Source organism: Dunckerocampus dactyliophorus, chromosome 16, assembly GCF_027744805.1.
Source record: "Dunckerocampus dactyliophorus isolate RoL2022-P2 chromosome 16, RoL_Ddac_1.1, whole genome shotgun sequence".
In the NCBI taxonomy this organism is placed as follows: Eukaryota; Metazoa; Chordata; class Actinopteri; order Syngnathiformes; family Syngnathidae; genus Dunckerocampus; species Dunckerocampus dactyliophorus.
Window position 1 is genome coordinate 7000357 of NC_072834.1, and position 18985 is coordinate 7019341.

Consider the following 18985-nt stretch of genomic DNA (forward strand, 5'->3'; position numbering starts at 1 on the left):
CTGTCTTGTTCCCGTGAAGACCACTAGAGGTCATGGCTGTAAAGAGCACCTGAGGATCAGCGCTAATGAAATGGAAATTGAAATGGGTGGCTCTAAAGGGGAATCAACGCGATGACTTTGCAGTGGTCACAAATCAGCTTCTCCAAAGTTAACATGTTTGCTTTACTTTCCCCATTCACTGCTCACCAGACGAGTAAGCGGCTTCCTCTCGACTCCACAAGCGAGCGAGGCGTCAAGTGCTTTTTCATTTCATCTGCTGAGGAATTCCAGTAACCACGGCAACCTGGCATTGTGCAGGGCACAGAGGCTGAGGAGGCAAAGAGGTATCAGTCAGGACCTTCAACTCGCAAACAATCAAACGTGACCCCTCAGGGCCAGACGGCACTCATTCACGCTTTAGAGCGACGTCACACAATGGCGGACGGACATTTCATCTTGGTGAGAAAGTCACGCCGTCAGCTACATATTGAACTTCATTCAGCAGTTGTGTGGGAAATGGTGAGGGATGCTGTTGCCAGGCGCTGATGGGGAAAAAATCAACTGGGCAGTCAATAAATCACAGCACGTTGTTTATGTTTTCACTACTTACCGTATTTGCTCATATTGCGGTTGGGGACGTTTATTTATTCAAATGCTGAAAGTACCTGGCATCCATTAGTGGTAAGGCGTTTATTAAACGGGGAAGACTGTACTTGTAAACATGCATTTTCCCCACATAAACAATTAAAAGGATCTAAATGATGTGCTATAATAAATATAATAAACTCAACGCTTTTATTTTTGCTACGATTTTTCATGAGCTGAACTCAGAGAGAAACTTTTTCTATGTACACAAAAGGCCAATTTTTCTCAAATCTGAAAAAAATGGCAGCAAAAACAAAAAGATTCAAGAGTTTTATTGTCATAAGCACAGTAAAACAGGTAGTTTGGCTATGCAATGAAATTCTTGTTCTGTTCGTTCTCCCAAAAGGAAAACACAAGAAAATGAATAAGAACATAAGAAACATTAATACCAATAAGTTAAGCAACAAGAACAGAAGAGACATGAATACCAATGAATGAATGAATGAATAAATAAATAAGACACTTTCCATAGTGCATCTATAGAAGCAACTGAGGATTTTGGTGGACATGCCAAATTTCCTCAGTCTTTTCAGGAAGTACAGTCTCTTTTGGGACTTCTTGATAACTTGTTGGGTGTTGTGAGACCAGGTGAGGTCCTCGCTGAAGAAAATATTGAGAATCCGGTAAAAGAGAAATATTCTGTCGTAAGGATACTCGTCAACAGTGAAATTTGAAACAATGCAAATGATTCCAAACAGCGCTCTTTTTAAAAGGTGCAACATAATTCATTTGGAGGGCTTCCGGATTTCCAACAACCTGCAGTGACATGAAGCCAGAGCTGTATTGAACCTTGATAAGGATCTCTGAGCAGAGTACCCACAGTGTTTCACTGGCTCTACTTTGAGTCACCTTAGAAAACAGCACCAAAACAATACACATACATTTTTTTCCCCCCACTTTTTACACCGGATGCGCTTCCTGATGCAGCCCAGGCTGCTATGAAGACCTCTGCTATGAAAGGCAAAAGCATTTTTGAAAATAACAAAAAATGCCCATTGAAAATGCCATAAAAAAATGGATTTATCCTAACATAAACTTATGCAATGCTTTGTTAGGATTTCAAATTGGACTACTGTCGTTACTTGAGACTTTGTGGCTTGAATTTTGCGATTATCGTCGTTTCATAGTTGACTACGGCCTATTAGTCCAAAAATATGCTTATTTAAGAAAATTGTACATATTCTTAGCCTAAATCCAGCATTTTAAAGCATAAAATTGGCAAAGTGAACGACTCTTGACGAAAACAGAAATTCCATTTTGCACTGTTTGATCTTAAGGAGGCTCTAAGTAGAGCTTCAAACTGCAAAAAGAAGAAATGGGAGTGAGACAAGAAATGCTATGAGTAAGCAATTTATTGCAAACAAGCATTAACGTGAAATAGGCTGTTCATCAGTTGATGAAAAGTTAAAGCACAAGAGCACCAAACATTGGACATTGAAAGGTGGAAGAAAGTTTTATTCCTTGATGAGAAAAAATGTAACCTTCACTGGCATGACAAGGACATCCCACCTGAGATGTTTTCCACAAGGCACAGTGGAGGGGGAGCCATCATGATCTGGGGTGCTTCAGGTTGTGCAGGGGCGTCAAATGGCGGCTGGCAATGTTGAGATGTTGCGGGGGGGGGGCATCCCTCGTGACTGAAGGTCCTCATCTGTGTGGTAATGACTGTTTTTTTCCAACAGGACAACGCTGCAGATCACAATGCCTGTCTCACTCTTTTGGATCATCCCCTGACCTAAATCAAATTGAGAACATTTGGGGATGGATGGCAAGGGAAGTTTACAAAAATTGACATATATACATACATACATATATACATATATACATATATACATATACATATATACATATATATATATATATATATATATATATATACACATATACATATATACATATACACACATTTTATATATATATATATATATATATATATATATATATATATATATATATTACACATACTGTACATACATACATACACACATATATATATATATACACACACACACACACATATATATATTACACATACTGTACATACATACATACACACATATATATATATATACACACACACACACACATATATATATACAGTATATATACAGTATGTCACAAAAGTTATCTTTTGCCTATTTATCTTTTTCATAGGCAAGGGTGCATGAAAAGAATTATCTGTGGAAAGAGATGCTCCAGTTTGGCGGCAGAACACAGACTTTGCAATTTGGGTAAACAAGCGATGCGTACAATAAAATCTAGGCCTGCGACATGGCCAGATGTTCAAGAAAAACAAAGCCCTTAATTACCCCTCCCACCACCGCCATAATCCCTCATACACGTCTGGTGCTGGAAGAAGAGGGGAATCAGGGACGACACGCTCGCATGGGACAGGGCGCACCAAAACTTGACCTATGAATATTCACTAGAGACATTTCATAAAGAGATGTAAACCTTTCTGAAGCACCTTTTGCTTTTGATTCAGTGCAGCAATGAGATGAATACGATTATGCAACGAGGAGAAGTTATTTTAGATACTTTGGGCGTGTGCCAGCTGCTGGGATCAATAGCCATTAACGCCATTGTGCATGCAGTCAGAAGACGGTGAGGTTCTGCATCTCTACGGGGTGTTTCATCATGAATAGGGGCGGGGGTGGGGTGAGGATCGACGCTTTAGTTACTGTAAGCGCATTCCCCTCCTTAAATTTAATTCAAATTTCAATTGTTTTTAAATGATTTAATTTTAATCATTAACGACATTTACTATTTAAATAGACATATTTTGAATATTCTGAATCGATATTGTATGTGCATGAGCCTGGGCAACATGGGGGTCAACTTCTTGCCTTTTGAGGAGAAGACATGGCGACCCAGATGTGTGCTCGACTGTACGCACACGCGAGCGCACGCACCTTATCACATGGTAAATAAGGCCACCAGCGGTGATGCAATCCACCAAGAAGCACAGGTAGTGAAGATGATGAAAGGAGAAGAATATGAAGGAGGACGTTTGTCATCTTTTTTCCTTTGCTTTGTCTCAAAGGGATGCATTGTTCATTAAAACACAAGCGCCATCATGTAATATTGACACTGGCTTACACAAACTTTAGCATTCAAGAGTAGCAGCCTTGGAGCCCGACTACACGGAGGATGAAGTCTTCAGACTTCATAAAAGAGGTTTGTTTTGAAAGCGCACTCCCTCAAAGATGAATAGAGACAGCGGATCACGCCTCACTGGGTCTGGATGGTGAGATAGTAAAAACAAGATTGTGTTTTGCCACCCTTAGTGAGAGCGCGATGTCACACGGCGAACAGTATGAAGCTGGGAGGTGCTAGCGTCGCTAACACGGAGGTGTTTCTCATATTTTGCTTACCTTATTTAAGGTGCTGTCCCACTGCGCCGTTTCACGGTTCTGTGTGAAAATGGAAGGCGTTTATGGGCATATATGACACGCTCTCCAAACCTGCAGAGATCGTGACGAGGATCTTCTATGTATATTTTGAAATTGTTAGTTGGAGGTGAAAGGGAAATTCCTTGCTTGTAGATGTTACATTATTGACGTATAGTGATGACAAAATGAATCTTGAATTATGTTTGGGCTTTTCTATGTTGATGATTTAATTTATTTATTGGGAAAAACCTGACAGGAATATCATGGTTTTAGTGAGTGGCTCTGATATTAATTGTAATAGCACCCTGTAAAATGATTTACGGTGGAAGTCATTATTGATGCTATTATTGTTTGCTAAATACACACACAATTTTTGCTACGCAGATAATATTGACCATGCACAGGAAGTTTGGACGAAGAAGAAGAAAAAAGTATAGGGCTTAATTACTTTATATTGATGCCTAAAAATAATGTGGTGTCAAATCATCGCGATTGTGATCACTGACATATTTTGGTGAGTGCAAGGTTTTATTTGCCACATCTTTTTACATGTTTTTAAATCACGTAGCGGCGATTCAACGCTGCAAAAAATACGCAATTTTGAGTGCACCTCAACTTTAAATTCTGACTCCTTTGTCAGGTTTTCAGTCAGCAGGAGAACGTGGCTTATAGACTTTGACACTTGGCAGTTCTCAAATGTTACTTGGGTGGAATCTTACCGTTTTTGAGAGTTCTATGGCTGTTGGGCAGGCAGACAGCTTGTCCTCGCCTCCAGCCACGGAACTCACCATACGCAACATTTACACAAAAACAGGGTAAAAAAATGAACTTTTCCGCAGCCATGCCATGTTATATACTCACATATTTCATGTAGGCGGCCTGCTCGTAGTCATGACGCTCTCTCTCCTGCAGGTAAGTAAGTGGCTTATGGGACTCAGCAATTTCCTTGCCCAGGACCTCATAGTGTGATCCAAAATAATAGTATTCTAAGAGAATAGTGATCCAAATATTTCAAAAAGAGCAATGTGGACAATCCAGGAGCTACCAGTGTTTTGATGAGGCGGTGGGCGGAGCTTAGCCTAAGTGGATGCTGACACGTTTTTTCTGCCATTTCATTAATATTGCTTATACTTAAGATGATGTTACTCTGGCGTTCGATGGTTCGTATGCTCGGCTCAATGAAGATGTTATTCATACTTAAGCAAACGTTTCCGAGACACCTTTGGATGCTTCTCGTGCTGTTCTAGCTACAATCCATGGCCAAAACATTTGAATTTGCCACCATATGACATCATCTGACGTAAATATTCAGACTGAATCGCTAAACGGCAGAGTCTTTAGCAACGACACTATAATGCACCGCCACTGCACACGACAACAATAAACATTCAAACGTGGAACTTTGCTAAGCTTGTTTGTCAACGGATCTGAAGAGTGGGGCGTCATGGGGTGCATATGCACCCCCAACCCTCCGCCTCACTCATCTAAGTGCTGAAAGCAGTCAGTCCCTGGGAAGCAAACTCAATACTATACAGTAATTTTCCAAAACTGGTCTTGAAAAAGAGGAGTTTGTCTTATAATTGGTACTTGGAAATGACTTATAATTAAATGGATGAAAAACTGATTCTAACTCTGTTTGTACACGGCTGTAAATATAGCTCCGGGAAATCAGAGACCACTGCTAAATGATGATCTCTGATTTTACTACAGTATGTGTTTGAGAAGCAATGAACATGTTTTTTATTCTATAAAGAAAGAGAAAATCCGGGAAGATCTGGGTTGGAATATCCACTTGGGCATCTTTGTGTGGTGTGTGCATGATCTCCCCGTGCGTACATGGGTTGTTTTCGGGTACTCTGGTTTCCTTCCACATTCCAAAAACATGCATGTTAGGTTAATTGGCGACTCTAAATTGTCCATAGGTATGAATGAGAGTGTGAATGGTTGTTTGTCTATACGTGCCCTGCGATTGGCTGGCGACCAGTCCAGGGTGTACCCCACCGCTTGCCTGAAGTCAGCTGGGATAGGCTCCAGCGTACCCCTGCGACCCAAGTATGGACAAGCGGCATAGAAAATGGATGGATAGATGGAATTTAGAGAAAATGATAAATGGTTTTTTTAAAAATGTTGTCATGTTTTCACTTAAAGAGTTCAGAAACCAATATTTGAGGCCTATATTGTCATGCTTTGAACCCTGCAGCGTGTTCAGTGGCTAATAACTACATTTCCCATGATGCTTAGAATGCAGCTTCAGGAAGTAGTGATGTGGACAAGTGACTAATATCACATTTTCAAGTCTCATGCAGTGATCTCTGACACATCTTAAGTAAGTTTGATCAAGTGAAGAATTACTGCAGCCTCTGTTTGGACTACTCGAACTGCCAACCTTCCACTATCACCAACGGGTTTTGAAAGACAAAGAGGGAAAGAGAACCAGAGAGAGAGAGAGAGACTGACAAAGTGTGTGACGAAGGAATTATGAGGCTGTTCAATTGTGATGCTTGTCAAGACGACTTGAATGGTTTTAGTTCCCAGGAGGACGACGAGGACGAGATGAATGACTTTTCTGGTAGGCTACTGTTTAACTAGCCATCTTACATTCACTCTTTGACTGGCCATATTACGATGCACTGCTTGGCACTGTTTGGAAAAAAACATATATTTAATCAAAAGTTCAAAAAAAAATTATTTCTGTGTAACATCTTTCTGTGTCCTAAACATCCCATGTTATGACGTGGACACCTGCGGCTTATAGACAGGTGTGGCCTATATATGTACAAATCTTTTTTCCCACCTCTTTATTTATATATTATAATAATAAAATATTATTTATTTATTTATATACCTCTTTATATGGTGGGTACGGCTTACATACCTGCGCCCTCTGCAGTCCGGAAATTATGGTAATCCTAATGTTTAATCGCAGCTTTCATGCGTATTGTGGCATGATCTCCACCTGTCAAAATTTGTGGTGCCTTAGATTTTTCCCGAGCTGTAGCTGGTACAGGTGTAATTATTTGCTGGCAAATAATTATATTCTGCTCCTATCTGATGTGATCAAAAATACATGGATAATCAGAGGCACCACAGTAATGTGCTGTAATGAGAGCATAATGAGGATATAACACTATGGACCAAACTCACCTAATGATTACACAAACCTTTTGTTCCCAGTAACAGCGGGAAGCACTCATCTCGGACACCATATGCCGCTACTAAGGATTTAATTGGCCGAGAGCAGGTGGGCAGACTGTGGGCGACACCGCCGTCTGTCATGATGCCAGCACGGGGAGAAAGCACCAGTTTCCAGGTAACGCCAGTCAGCAGATTGTTTATACCAGCAGTAAACAAAAGTCCGTAACGGACAGGTGCGACTGGGAATCAATCACAGGGAAGACTGGGAATGTCCTCAAGCAGTAATGATGCCATGAAGGTCTACGTACTTTAAAAACCATGTTTATTAAATTTAGAAAACACCACTTTAACAGTTTCGTAGCAATCGCAGGAAAGAAGTGAAACTGAAGGAGAGCTGTTTAGACGGGCCTGGGCCGAGCCCTGAGTTTGCCCCGGAGTCACCCTGCTCCGCACGACGGCGTATGACTAGTGGCGACATCAGGTAGAAAAGTTGATTTGCAAAGTCCCTTTACAGGTCAAGGTACTTTCCTGACAAAATATAAACCGAGTGTGCAACATTAAGGTGTAAATCGGTTGCCATGACTGTACGGTATGTTGGTTGAACCACGTTTGTAGGACTGAGGGTAGCAGTACACACTTAGTCCCAAGAAGTGCAAACAATGTCTATACGTGTTTGTTGGGGAGTTAAGGGGGTTGAGGGGGTATGACCAAAATAGGGCGCCCCCCTTCACTCATCAAGGTGCTGAAAGGGGCGACTCCCTGGACGGCGAGCCTGAGATATCTTCAGGGGGGAACACTGTGAGCGTGCAGGCTCGAATTCCGCCCAGCGACTCGGGTAAGTCAAACACTTTGTGCCACTCATCTTTCTCGGGGTCATACTTCTGAACTATTTCCACCATGCAGCGATTGTTCCACGAGTATCCGCCCACCACATAGATCTTATTCTCAAACACAGCCACTCCCACGTCGCTCTGGCCCCGCAACATGGGGGAGATAGGAGTCCACAAGTCCAGGGCGGGGGAGTAGTACTCACAGCTGAGCACATCATCGTAGTCGCTCGTGCCCCGGAAGTGGTTCCCACCGATCACGTAGAGGCGGTCTCCCACTGTGCACATGCAGTGGAGGCCGCGCACGGTGGTCATGGGCGCCTTCTGAGTCCATTTGTCAGAATCTGGGTCAAAGCACATCAGCTCCTTCTGAAAGGTGTCGTGAGTGATGCCCCCTGCAATGAGAAGAGAGGGCTAATTAGCCTGCACGCCAACCACTGGGGGAGGAAAGTGTGATGCGATCAGACCAATCAGTAACTCATGCATCCTCCAACATGTTGTGTGGGGGGATGACAAACATGCTCACATTCAGCGGTGTCATTAAGGATTTGAAAAAAACTCCACGCATTTGCAATAGGAATGACATTAATACTCACTCAATGGCGAACTGACTACAAAAGAAGAACGGCACAATGTGCTCACGCAAACGTGCACAAACAGACTGTAGACGTCGAGACACACAAAGCTGAGGCAAAGTGGGGAGGAAAGGAAAAAAAAAACAGGACATGTCTACAGGGAAGGCTTAAAATAAAGAGGAACACAATCCCAGCATGCATTTGGGTGGAAGCCAGCCCATCCCCGCCCCGCTCGCACCCCCCCAGGCAGAAGACTAGGAGCGAGAGCAGCAAAGATTTGCGGTGAATGCCAAGCAGAAACAGAGTCCTTCGCTTCGGATGCTACCCGGCGATTGCGTGCGAGCTTCACTGTAGGAGCCTGCCTTTTTGGACTTGTAATACATGCACCCACTCATCATCAAGTCTGACTTTCTTTATGCAACTGCTCGCTCGACACAGCAAATCCACAATTAAGACACTGGGAAGGAGCTGTGCCCGCCATCAAGGGTACTCCGAAGTCCAAATGTCCCATTAATCAGCAAGACATTGAGAGGCCATACAGTATGTGTCCGTCAAGCACTAACATCATTTATTATTTCACTGCGTGTTGACATACCACACAATCAAAAACGTCCAACTGCCCTCTCAAAAACACTTTTAAAAAGTTGCTACATAGAGACACAGCAGGGGAGGCAGCAACGCATATTCCAAAACTACATCAACTCACTGCATTTTAGTGCATGTTTTTTGTACTTTGCACATCTTTTAAACTCTGTTCACTTTATTATTACACATTCTTATCCTTCCCCCACCCCCTTTCAGAAAATGGTAACCTAGTACATTGTACTTGATACAATTGCTGAAGACACGGACTAAGGCTCGCCACAAATATGGACCGCCACAGATGGATTTGGTGCTACCTGTTCGCCCTTGCGCATAAAAACATTGAAACGCACCTGGTCTGCCGGAGTCAAAGAACCATCCAGCATGAGAGATCGGTGTTGCTAACTTACCGACTTTGTCGTTATATTTGCCGAGTAATCACAACCCTTTAGATCACGGGTGGGCAAACTACGGCCCGGGGCCATATCCTGCCCACCAAGCGTTTGAAGCCGGCCCGCCAGGTGCTTCCAAAGTATTTAATTTCAACTTTTAACATACAAGCTGGCAACATGACTTGCAAGTAGTCAGAGTCAATCGAAGACAGCCTTTTGCTGGTTAAAGTAGCTTTTCACATGCAGCCATCCTGACAACTACCGCACCCATGGTGCCAAACAAACACAAGTTAAATATGTGACACAACTTAACCTACCCACTGCACTGTCTGGGAAGTAAAATAGGAGGGATGTTCACATGCTCTTTAATAGCCAATGTTTTATCCTTCATAGTTCATATTGTATATCACACATCCTTTACTCATGTACATTCCGGGTGTCTTATTCAGTTAAAAAAAAACAAAAACCCTTGTAAAATAAAATTTTGTAATTTGATGTAGTGTGATGTTAACATGCTACTGAAAAAAGGGACACAAGCACATATGGCAGATTGTATGACACGTTTACAGATAAATGAAGACAAATCATCTCAGGTGGACTATCAAATATACAGTCTGCCCCCCCAGGCAATTTTGTTAACTCAATGCTGCCCGCGAGCCAGTTTGCCCACCCCTGCTCTAAATAGTCTTTTTTTTTTTTTTTTTTTTAATTGACTAGTGACAAATCTAGTCAAAGAGACTGTTTGAGACAGTCAATGACATGTAAGTGCTGCTGTGGGCCCCTCACCCATCCAAAGTCACTCAAGTGGCTCCGTCTTGTTTGTGACATTGGAGGAATAAAAAAAACTACAATAAAAGTTCATTTGCCGCCACAAATAGATTGCAAGCCTGTGAGAAGCACTGATTAAGGTGCATTATTTTCATCACATGTATTCATTAACTTCATTAACATCTACAAATGAAGCTTCTTCAAGTGTCTTACCTTTGAAGAATCCCACTAAAATGATTAATGCTTCATCATTATTTTAGCCAAGTGGAAAAAATGATGCATTTCGTTTGTACATTAACAACCAAACTGCTGAGCCATTTTCAACAAAAAAAACCCCTCCATTTTGAATTAGATTTTTTTTTCTTTAATTGAATTTTCAGGTGTACCTTGTGTGAAAAACTGACCTAAAGAATTCAGTGGATGTTATTGCCACCTGCAGGACACAAGAGCATGTCTGCACTCTGGTGTGCACCTTTCTAGTTAGAAATGTGAGTAAGAACCTGTGGAACAACGTGAACCAACATCAACAAAAAAAAACATTTCTAGTTAAGTTCTATTAATCTACAATATTCATTTTTATCTTTCCCCTTTAGATGAACTCATCGTTCACCTGTGATTCCCCTGAAATGTAGGGCACCCTTTCACATTGTCAGGTTCATGTCTGAGCCTTCAGTCCAGAACATACAAGATCTTGCACTTCACTGGTGAGGCACATTGCCATATATTCTGCAGCAGAATGGTAGAATTCCTGCTGATATGTAAAAGTACTGTACAACCATCCTTCAGACCGTTTTGCAGGCATGCTGACAGGCAGAACATTAACCTCATGTAACCTGACATACAGTACACTGAAGATGTGTTCTGGCACTAATTGAACTCTTAGCATGAAATAACCATAAATAGTACTTTAGATAACACACCGGTCACCTGAGGAGCTTCTCCACTCTAGCCCAAATCACTCTAATCGCGCAGTACTCATGTGGATGACTATAAGTGAAAAATGGCTTAAACCGCTGGACTGCGGGATGCTCACACTGCGGTCCAGAGGCGCCGCAGCTCTCTACTCGCGTCTTGAACCATGCCACGCCACTTGAGCTGTGACGGTCCGTGGGCTGAGTGCATGTGTCAGGTTCATCCAGCTGACAGAATACCTTCAGACAGCGGAGCGGCACGGGCGCACAACGCGTGCTGATCCGCTGTGACAGACCGACACAGAAGTGCACTTCAGCGTGGGTCACCTTGCACAGCGGTTCTAATCCCCCGAGACCCGAGGGTGCTGCAGGGCCCTCAGTGCAACAAAAATCCTCTAATTGGCCATTTACTTAGCCTTGAGCATTTTAAGTACTGCATTATTTTTAAAGATTTTTTTCCCACAAGTACTACTTGAAATCTAAGATATGTGAGTTTTATTTAAGACTCTTGGATCCGCTCCAAACACTTACCTTTGGTACGCTTGCACTATCTAATGAGATGAGAAGATGCACTGCATAATACTGACAGATCCCCCTAATATTTTGGGCAAAAATGAAACCAATGTACCCCTCAGTGTGAGCTGTTTGAAAGCAAAGCAAACCACCACCATTTCAATAATGGCAGAAACATTCAGTCTCATTTGGCAGGTGTACCTACCAGGCCTTTGCAAAATTCTGAATTCAGTTCAATTCAATGGATGCATTTGAAGTTGAAAAAGAATCAACTCCAATTGAATTGAATTTGAATTACAGGAAGTGGAATTGAATTCAATGCAATTCAGAGAAATTCATTCTCACCACATATCCGTGAGAATGAGATACTTTTAACATACATTTTTCTCTTAATTGACACTAACAGACACTAACATTAAGCACACTCCTTAAGGTTGGAAAGTTTAGCAATTTAAGAGAAGTCAGAGTATCAACCAGCTTTGGCCTTCAATTATTTAGAATTATCATCAATTGATTTCACTAGTGTACTCCAAATTTGTGGACAGGCATTTTAAAGGCTTGGATACAGCAATTATTGTCCCAGGACTAGATAAAGTGCTGTTCTATCCACCTACCCAACAATTTGAAAGTTTTTACAATTTAAATGACCTGTTTTATCTGAGTAGGTTTTCAATGTTAATTTGTGATTTAAAAAAACTATTACTATATTGTGCACATTAAGTCTATTCAACATTGTTTTTTATAAAATTCATGTTTTAAACATATACTGTAAAGCTTCATAGTTACATACACCTTAATTATGCATCGTGAATTTAATGTAATTTCAGTTCTACTTCCTGCAATTCAAATTTTAATTGCAATTCTGCTTCCTGCTTGCAACCGCAATTCAAATTCAAATTCAAATTCAACAATCGAATTGGAATTTAGAAGTCATTCTCAATTCAATTCTACATTTTGTACAGCCCTGGTACGTACTGTTGTGTCTGGTGAGTCTATATTCATCTTTGGATGTGTGAGCAATGAAACCCTGCAGGCTTCAGCCAATGAGAAGCATTTTACGAACATCAGATTAGTGCTCCTGTGACCACTGCGCTATTAACTGCATAACTGTTGTATTACCGGCACAATATAATAAACTGTATACAATTAAAGATGATAACAAACTACAATAATATAAAATGTAATAATTTGAATTCAGGCAGTTAATATAAGTCTAATCTAAATAATAATAATAATAATAATCCAGGTAGGCTCAAACTACTAGTGTGTATTCCACATCAATGATGATCCTCTCTGACACTCATCTCACTAAATCCGAGTGGAACCAAAAATGTACTCCCACAAAAGAAACACCGCTGCAAAATGTCAGGCTCATCATGTACTCTGTGTTGTGGTAAAAACACGGTGCCCACAGCCAGGATGGATTAACACACATGCTCTTCTGTGTGACCTCCCACACATGCTTCAATCCTCCACTTTGCGACAAACACTTCCAAATTTCCCCATCCATACACCCCTCCTTCCTTTGTATTTAAAAAAAGGCTCAGGATTAGTTACACCGAGAAACTGGGACTCATCTCCATAGCGCAGGATTTGTTCTTTTCAAGCCGATGAAGTGAACAAGTAAGGAGGTGACACTCAAAGCGCAGCAAGCTTAAGACCTGATGTCAATGTCCAGTCTCCACCATTACCGCCCCCCAAAATGAGTCAAGCACTTAAGCACAAGAGAGCAAATGTAAACAAGAAGAAGGCTCGTGTGGTACGGCAGAATGAGTGAAACGGCAAATGAATGTAATATGGATAAGAATTATGCAGACAATCTGTGAGGATATGGTGTTTCTTGAAGCTAGTGGAATTCTTGAGCACACTAAAAAGAAGCCATGCTGTTATCAGACTACGTGCCAAGTACAGTAAATAACAGAAAACAAGATGAGCTACTGGGGTATACTGGGGAAACCACACCAACAGGGGGAAACAAAAGGCTTTGATTAAAATGAACCAAAGGGTGCGAAGTGTGAAAGCACCATTTCAATAAAAAAACGCAACGTCTCCATCGATAAATTAACAAAGAACGATTAAATACTAAATTGGAATAGAAAATATTGATGAATAACGGTCATTTCACTTGCAAAATAATAGTGAAGACTATCCCAGGAGTTTTCAAAATGTGGCACAATGAGCCTCCCATGAGAGAACCAAAGGATAGGGCATCCCCTGGTTCCCGAAATACAGATTTTCTGGGGCACATTTTGTGGACTTTCATGCTCACTCTCTCACTGTAGAATGAAAGAAATCAACAATCAAAATCAACACTGTGACTAAAGTTAGATTAGCAGCTTTGAATAAGGTTGTCAAACTGTTGCGCCTCCTAATTTGAAAACCCCTGTACTATAATAAACTTACTACAGTAAAACTGTTTTCAAATTCCCTAGTTTTTGAAGAACATTTCACAAAAAGTTGTTTTCGTGTACTGTCTCGGTTATTGAAAAATATCACGCATGACAAACTAGTCCGTCTACCCTATACCCTATATCGTTTTGCAGAATCGAGTAGCCAAACAAAGCACCCTACACGTTGCTGACTCACTGCCCGTGTATTTTTTTTACTAAGTGGCCATTGGGCCCAAGAAAGTTGCGAGTGCCAGCACTTTGATAAAGAAGGGGGGAGAAACACTATTGATTTCAAGAAAGAAAAAAAAACTCATCACAAAGTACAAAGATTGTGTCCCCTCCCAACCTCCCTCTCCACTCGTCATCATCTTCGCCAAGGAGAGTCTTCACTAAAGGTAAAAATTAAATGTTCATTTGTCAATTCCATTTATTATTATTTTGTATTGTTTTCTTTATGTACAACTATAATTATTCTTTATAAAAAAGTGTGGATTTTTTTTTTATATTTTGGAGTGTCTGGAACAAATTAATTGAATTTACATAATTTCCTATAGGAAAAATTATTCAGCTTTTGTCTGACCTTTTGGAAGGAAGTACCACTGTATACTGATTTTACATTAGTGTTATTGAAAGTAATCACGTGCAATCATGACAGTGAAACATGTCATTATACGTAAAGTCAATCAATACATGGTGGGAACTTACCTGAAATATACATGTAGCCTCCATACACTGTCCCGGCATGGCCATAGTGTGGCTCATTCATTTTAGCAACATACGTCCATTCGTTCGTCCTTGGGTTGTAGCACTCCACAGTAGCTTAAAGAAGATTGGGGCGGGGGAGAAAACATATTAGTCGAAAGTAGGGCAAGACACAACTAAGGAGGACAAACAGCAGTAAATGAGGCCTTGGAGGGTCTCAGCGTGGGAGCCGTAACACAGCTTTAAAATGCGGGCGATGCAATCCGAAAACCCCGTCAGCACCGAGTGAACAGGAAATTGGGAGATTCTGAGATTGTAAAAGAATTTCTGTCAATGTCCCAGAGGATATTTTGTTTGACAGGGATTCTAAAAAAAACCCACTGGGATTGAGGGAACGGTGTTTTGGTAATTTAGGCTACGTTCACACTGCAGGTTAATTCCAATTTTTTTGCACGTTTGACCTGTATCCAATTTTTTCATGTCAGTGCAATTCTGATTTTTTCAAAAGAGACTCAGGCCTCTTTCGTGTGTAGATATAGATCTGACATGTATCCGAACGGATATAAATCCGTCTCCGTCCTATACTTCACTGAAAGGCATGTTTTGCCGTGCTTACCGAGACTTGGATAAAGGTACAGGGCCGCGCGGTGGCCTAGCGGTTAGCATTTTGGCCACACAGTCAAGAAATTGGGAAGACATGGGTTCGAATCTCTGTGTGGAGGTTCTGTGGGTTTTCTCCGGGTACTCCGGCTTCCTCCCACATTCCAAAAGTATGCATGTTAGGTTAATTGGAGACTCTAAATTGGCCATATGTATGAATGTGAGTGTGAGTGGTTGTTTGTCTATATGTGCCCTGCAATTGGCTGGCGACCAGTCCAGGGTGTAAGTCAACTGGGATAGGTTCCAGCATACCCCCGCGACCCTAGTGAGGACAAACGACATAGAAAATGAATGGATGGATAAAAGGTATTCACAGATTTAGGCCAAAGTTATTCTTGTCATCTGAACATTATTTCAAATAAGTGTCACTGAAGCAGCTTGCGACGTTGCTGCGTCTCTTCCCGGACACTGTGCAGGTACATTGACAAGCCGCAATTTTTTTGGTTATGTGAATGACCACAAAAAAAACCATTTTAACAAATATGGGGCGTCATACTTGGCAGCGTGAAGGTAGCCTTAGTGCATTTGACACGGAAGCATGGGTGGCAGGGAACATTTTAATAAGGATTACTGCAGGTTTCACAACATGAGGAGGCGCTCGTCATCAAGAGGCAGCTAAGTTGTCATTTGGCCATATTACCTGGCGATGTGTCATCTACATAACTAAACACACTGTTAGCAGCACGGCAGGATAAGGCACTCGATTCTTTTTATGTTCTCAAACTTAATACGGACCAGTACTATCACAATAAAATTCAGTGGTGTATCCTTTAATGCTTGTGTTAAATTAGTGACAACAAAGCCTTGCAAATGAATGAAATTAGTCAGAAGATTTTGTGGCAAGTCTAATCCCTCCTCGAGGTCAGCAGAGGGAATCTCAGTGGGTGGGATGAGGGAATACTTTGCCCACTCATCATTCATTATGAAAGTGACCTTGACTTGTGCATGTAATTGTACCCGCTTAAGTGGAGAAGCAGAAACATATTAGAAGATCAAACACAAATGTTTGGGATTTACTATAATATTATTTTTGCTGTCATGTTGTCCTATTATCAGATGGAAAAAAACCATTGTGATAAGCATGACCTTACTAGCCTGCAGTTTTTTTCCCTCTCAAATCTTAATGGAGCCAGCGGGCAGCAGAGGGACAACTGGTCTTTGTGAGGGTAGCCGTGGTATTTTTGTGACCTTCAGATTTGGCCCAAAACACAGGGGACAGAACCCGGTAATTGGATAGAAAAGCGACTAGTGTTCTGCGGAGTCTGATTAGTCCCAATAATCTCATAGGATTAAGAGAAGAGGGGAGAAGACGAAGGGGAAAAAAGCACAAAGCTTAGCTTTAGAGATTGCTTTGTTGGAAAAGACCACAAGGCAAAAAGAAGGTCTGACTGATGAGAACCTTGCTGACTTGGAACATTCCGCCTAACGAAAAACTAAGAGAACGTCATAGACAGAAATGATTTTAGCTAGGGCAGGGCAATATATCCATATTCTTTCAATACTGATATTTCCTTTAAGCACGATATAAGCTACACTTCACTACAGGCTTCATCTCCCACTAGAACCGGCCTTTGGAAGCAGAGGCTAACACCGAGCCCCGGAACAGCTTCCCCTCGCCTTAAGCACCATCTGCAGCCGGCACCGGGCCTCGGAGTGCTTGCGCCTCACACCAGGCTTCGGAGCAACTACGCCTCCCACCAGGAGTGGCTGTGACTAGCTAGTAACGGGCTCCAGAGAAGCTACGACCTGCAGCAGATAGCACGGTGCTCCGGAGAAGCTACACCTCTCACCAAGCCCCACCTGCGGCAAACACCGGGCCGAGGACTGTCCACATTTAAGCCACATTTAACTGACCAACAACATTCGACATGTCACCGAAAGGTAAACCTAAGAAAACTACAAACCCGGTTCATGTAAATGACAGTGCGTCATCGTTTCCTCTGGAAAATGGAGACAATGAGATAATTGTTCCCTTAGTGCTGTGTTAGACACGATTAATCGGGCATTAAACCAACAAAAAGCCTATTTTAACAGCTATTTTTCTATAAGATTTTTTAAAAATTTTAATGAAACAACTTTGTGACTTTGTGAAAACTCACTTTGTGAAAAAAAATTCAGGATATGTATCATATATCAATATTCAACATAAATATATCGGGATATGACTTTTGGTCCATATCGCCCCGCCCTAATTTGAGCCTAAAAGACCATTAAAAACAGGTTGACATATTCCAACGCATTGCCCCCATTGACCTTAAAAGACTACAGTGGCAACCAGTTACAAGATGAACACTCTGTCATTGGTGTCACTGGGCCTTCCAGTGCTGTAATTACTTTGCCTAAACCCACAAGTGTGGTTCAGAAGAACATCTTATTATAAGAACTGGATCTGCTTCCATCACATCGTCATGCTTTTGGTTCCATTTCAGCTCGCTGAGGTGGGAGCGTCAGAGGGGTTAGTATGCTGTTGTGACGTGTCCTTAAAGGCCAATGGAACATTAAAGCAGGAAATGGCCACGAGGTGGACAGCCAGTGAGTTGAGGCACTGCTCTTTGGTCTAATTATAACCCTACAAAAGATGACTGCTTGCTTGGTGGCCATTTTCTGTTCACTACTGTTAAAAAAAAAACTCAATTCAAGCACCGTATGGTGGTCCAGTTATGTTCTGCAATTAGGCTTAACATAAAATAATACATACATTCGTTATGAAAACCTAATTAGCATGTGCTAGCATAGTCTCATAGAGTATCAGTAGTCACCGAAAGATCATTATATCAAATCTAAAAATAAGTACTACAGGTGGTCCTTGGGTTACGTATGAGTTCCGTTCCTAGGCTGTGATGTAAGTTTAGTTTTGGTATAAGCGGAAGGACATAAAATACAGTAATAAAACACAAAATACAACAATAAATGAAACTGTAAAGAAGAAACAAAATATAATTTTAATAATAATAACTAATAAGACCTCTATGCTGCTTGGTTATTACTGTCGCTTTCATAGAAGCAGATCTTTTACGGTCAGGCTGGACGATACAACAGTATACTTACTTGAAACGTCAGCGACGATGGTGTTTTAAAAGCAGACGAAAATGCCATAAAGAAAGAAGCGCCCACAAAGCTAGCCGCATTGGATTACCAGCCCTTTACTATCATTGAAGATACAGGCTTTGGCCTCTAGTAAACCACTGAGAACCATGGTATGTACCATCCATCCATCCGTTTTCTATTCCGCCTAGCCTCACTAGGGTCGTGGGGATATGCTGGAGCCTATCCCAGCTGACTTCGGGCGAGAGGCGGGGTACACCCTGGACTGGTCGCCAGCCATTTGCAGTCCTGATAGTTGGAAATATGGACATAAGCTTCACTACTGACTTATGGACGTGTGATGTTAGCCCTGTTAGCTTGCTAGGTCTGGCAACGCAGTGGCTGGATAAGGACTTCAGACTACACACTTTTGTTTGTTTGCACAAAAATAAATTATTATGAAAATACATTTCTAGAAACAGAACTGTTC

At 41.5% G+C, this 18985-nt stretch overlaps 1 protein-coding gene across 4 annotated transcripts in view; it reads right to left on the reverse strand.

Moving 5' to 3' along the window:
- Window positions 1–2628: 2628 nt before the first annotated feature.
- The window catches only part of klhl13 (kelch-like family member 13), a 37909-nt gene continuing 21552 nt past the window's right edge, over window positions 2629–18985 (reverse strand). For all 4 annotated transcript variants that reach the window (XM_054755314.1, XM_054755316.1, XM_054755315.1 and 1 more), the window contains 2 exons: window positions 14815–14928; window positions 2629–8373 (listed from right to left, as the gene is read on the reverse strand). In XM_054755314.1, the coding sequence (XP_054611289.1) occupies window positions 7886–8373; window positions 14815–14928 (602 nt within the window). In that variant the 3' untranslated portion in view covers window positions 2629–7885. The remainder of the gene's footprint in view (window positions 8374–14814; window positions 14929–18985) is intronic.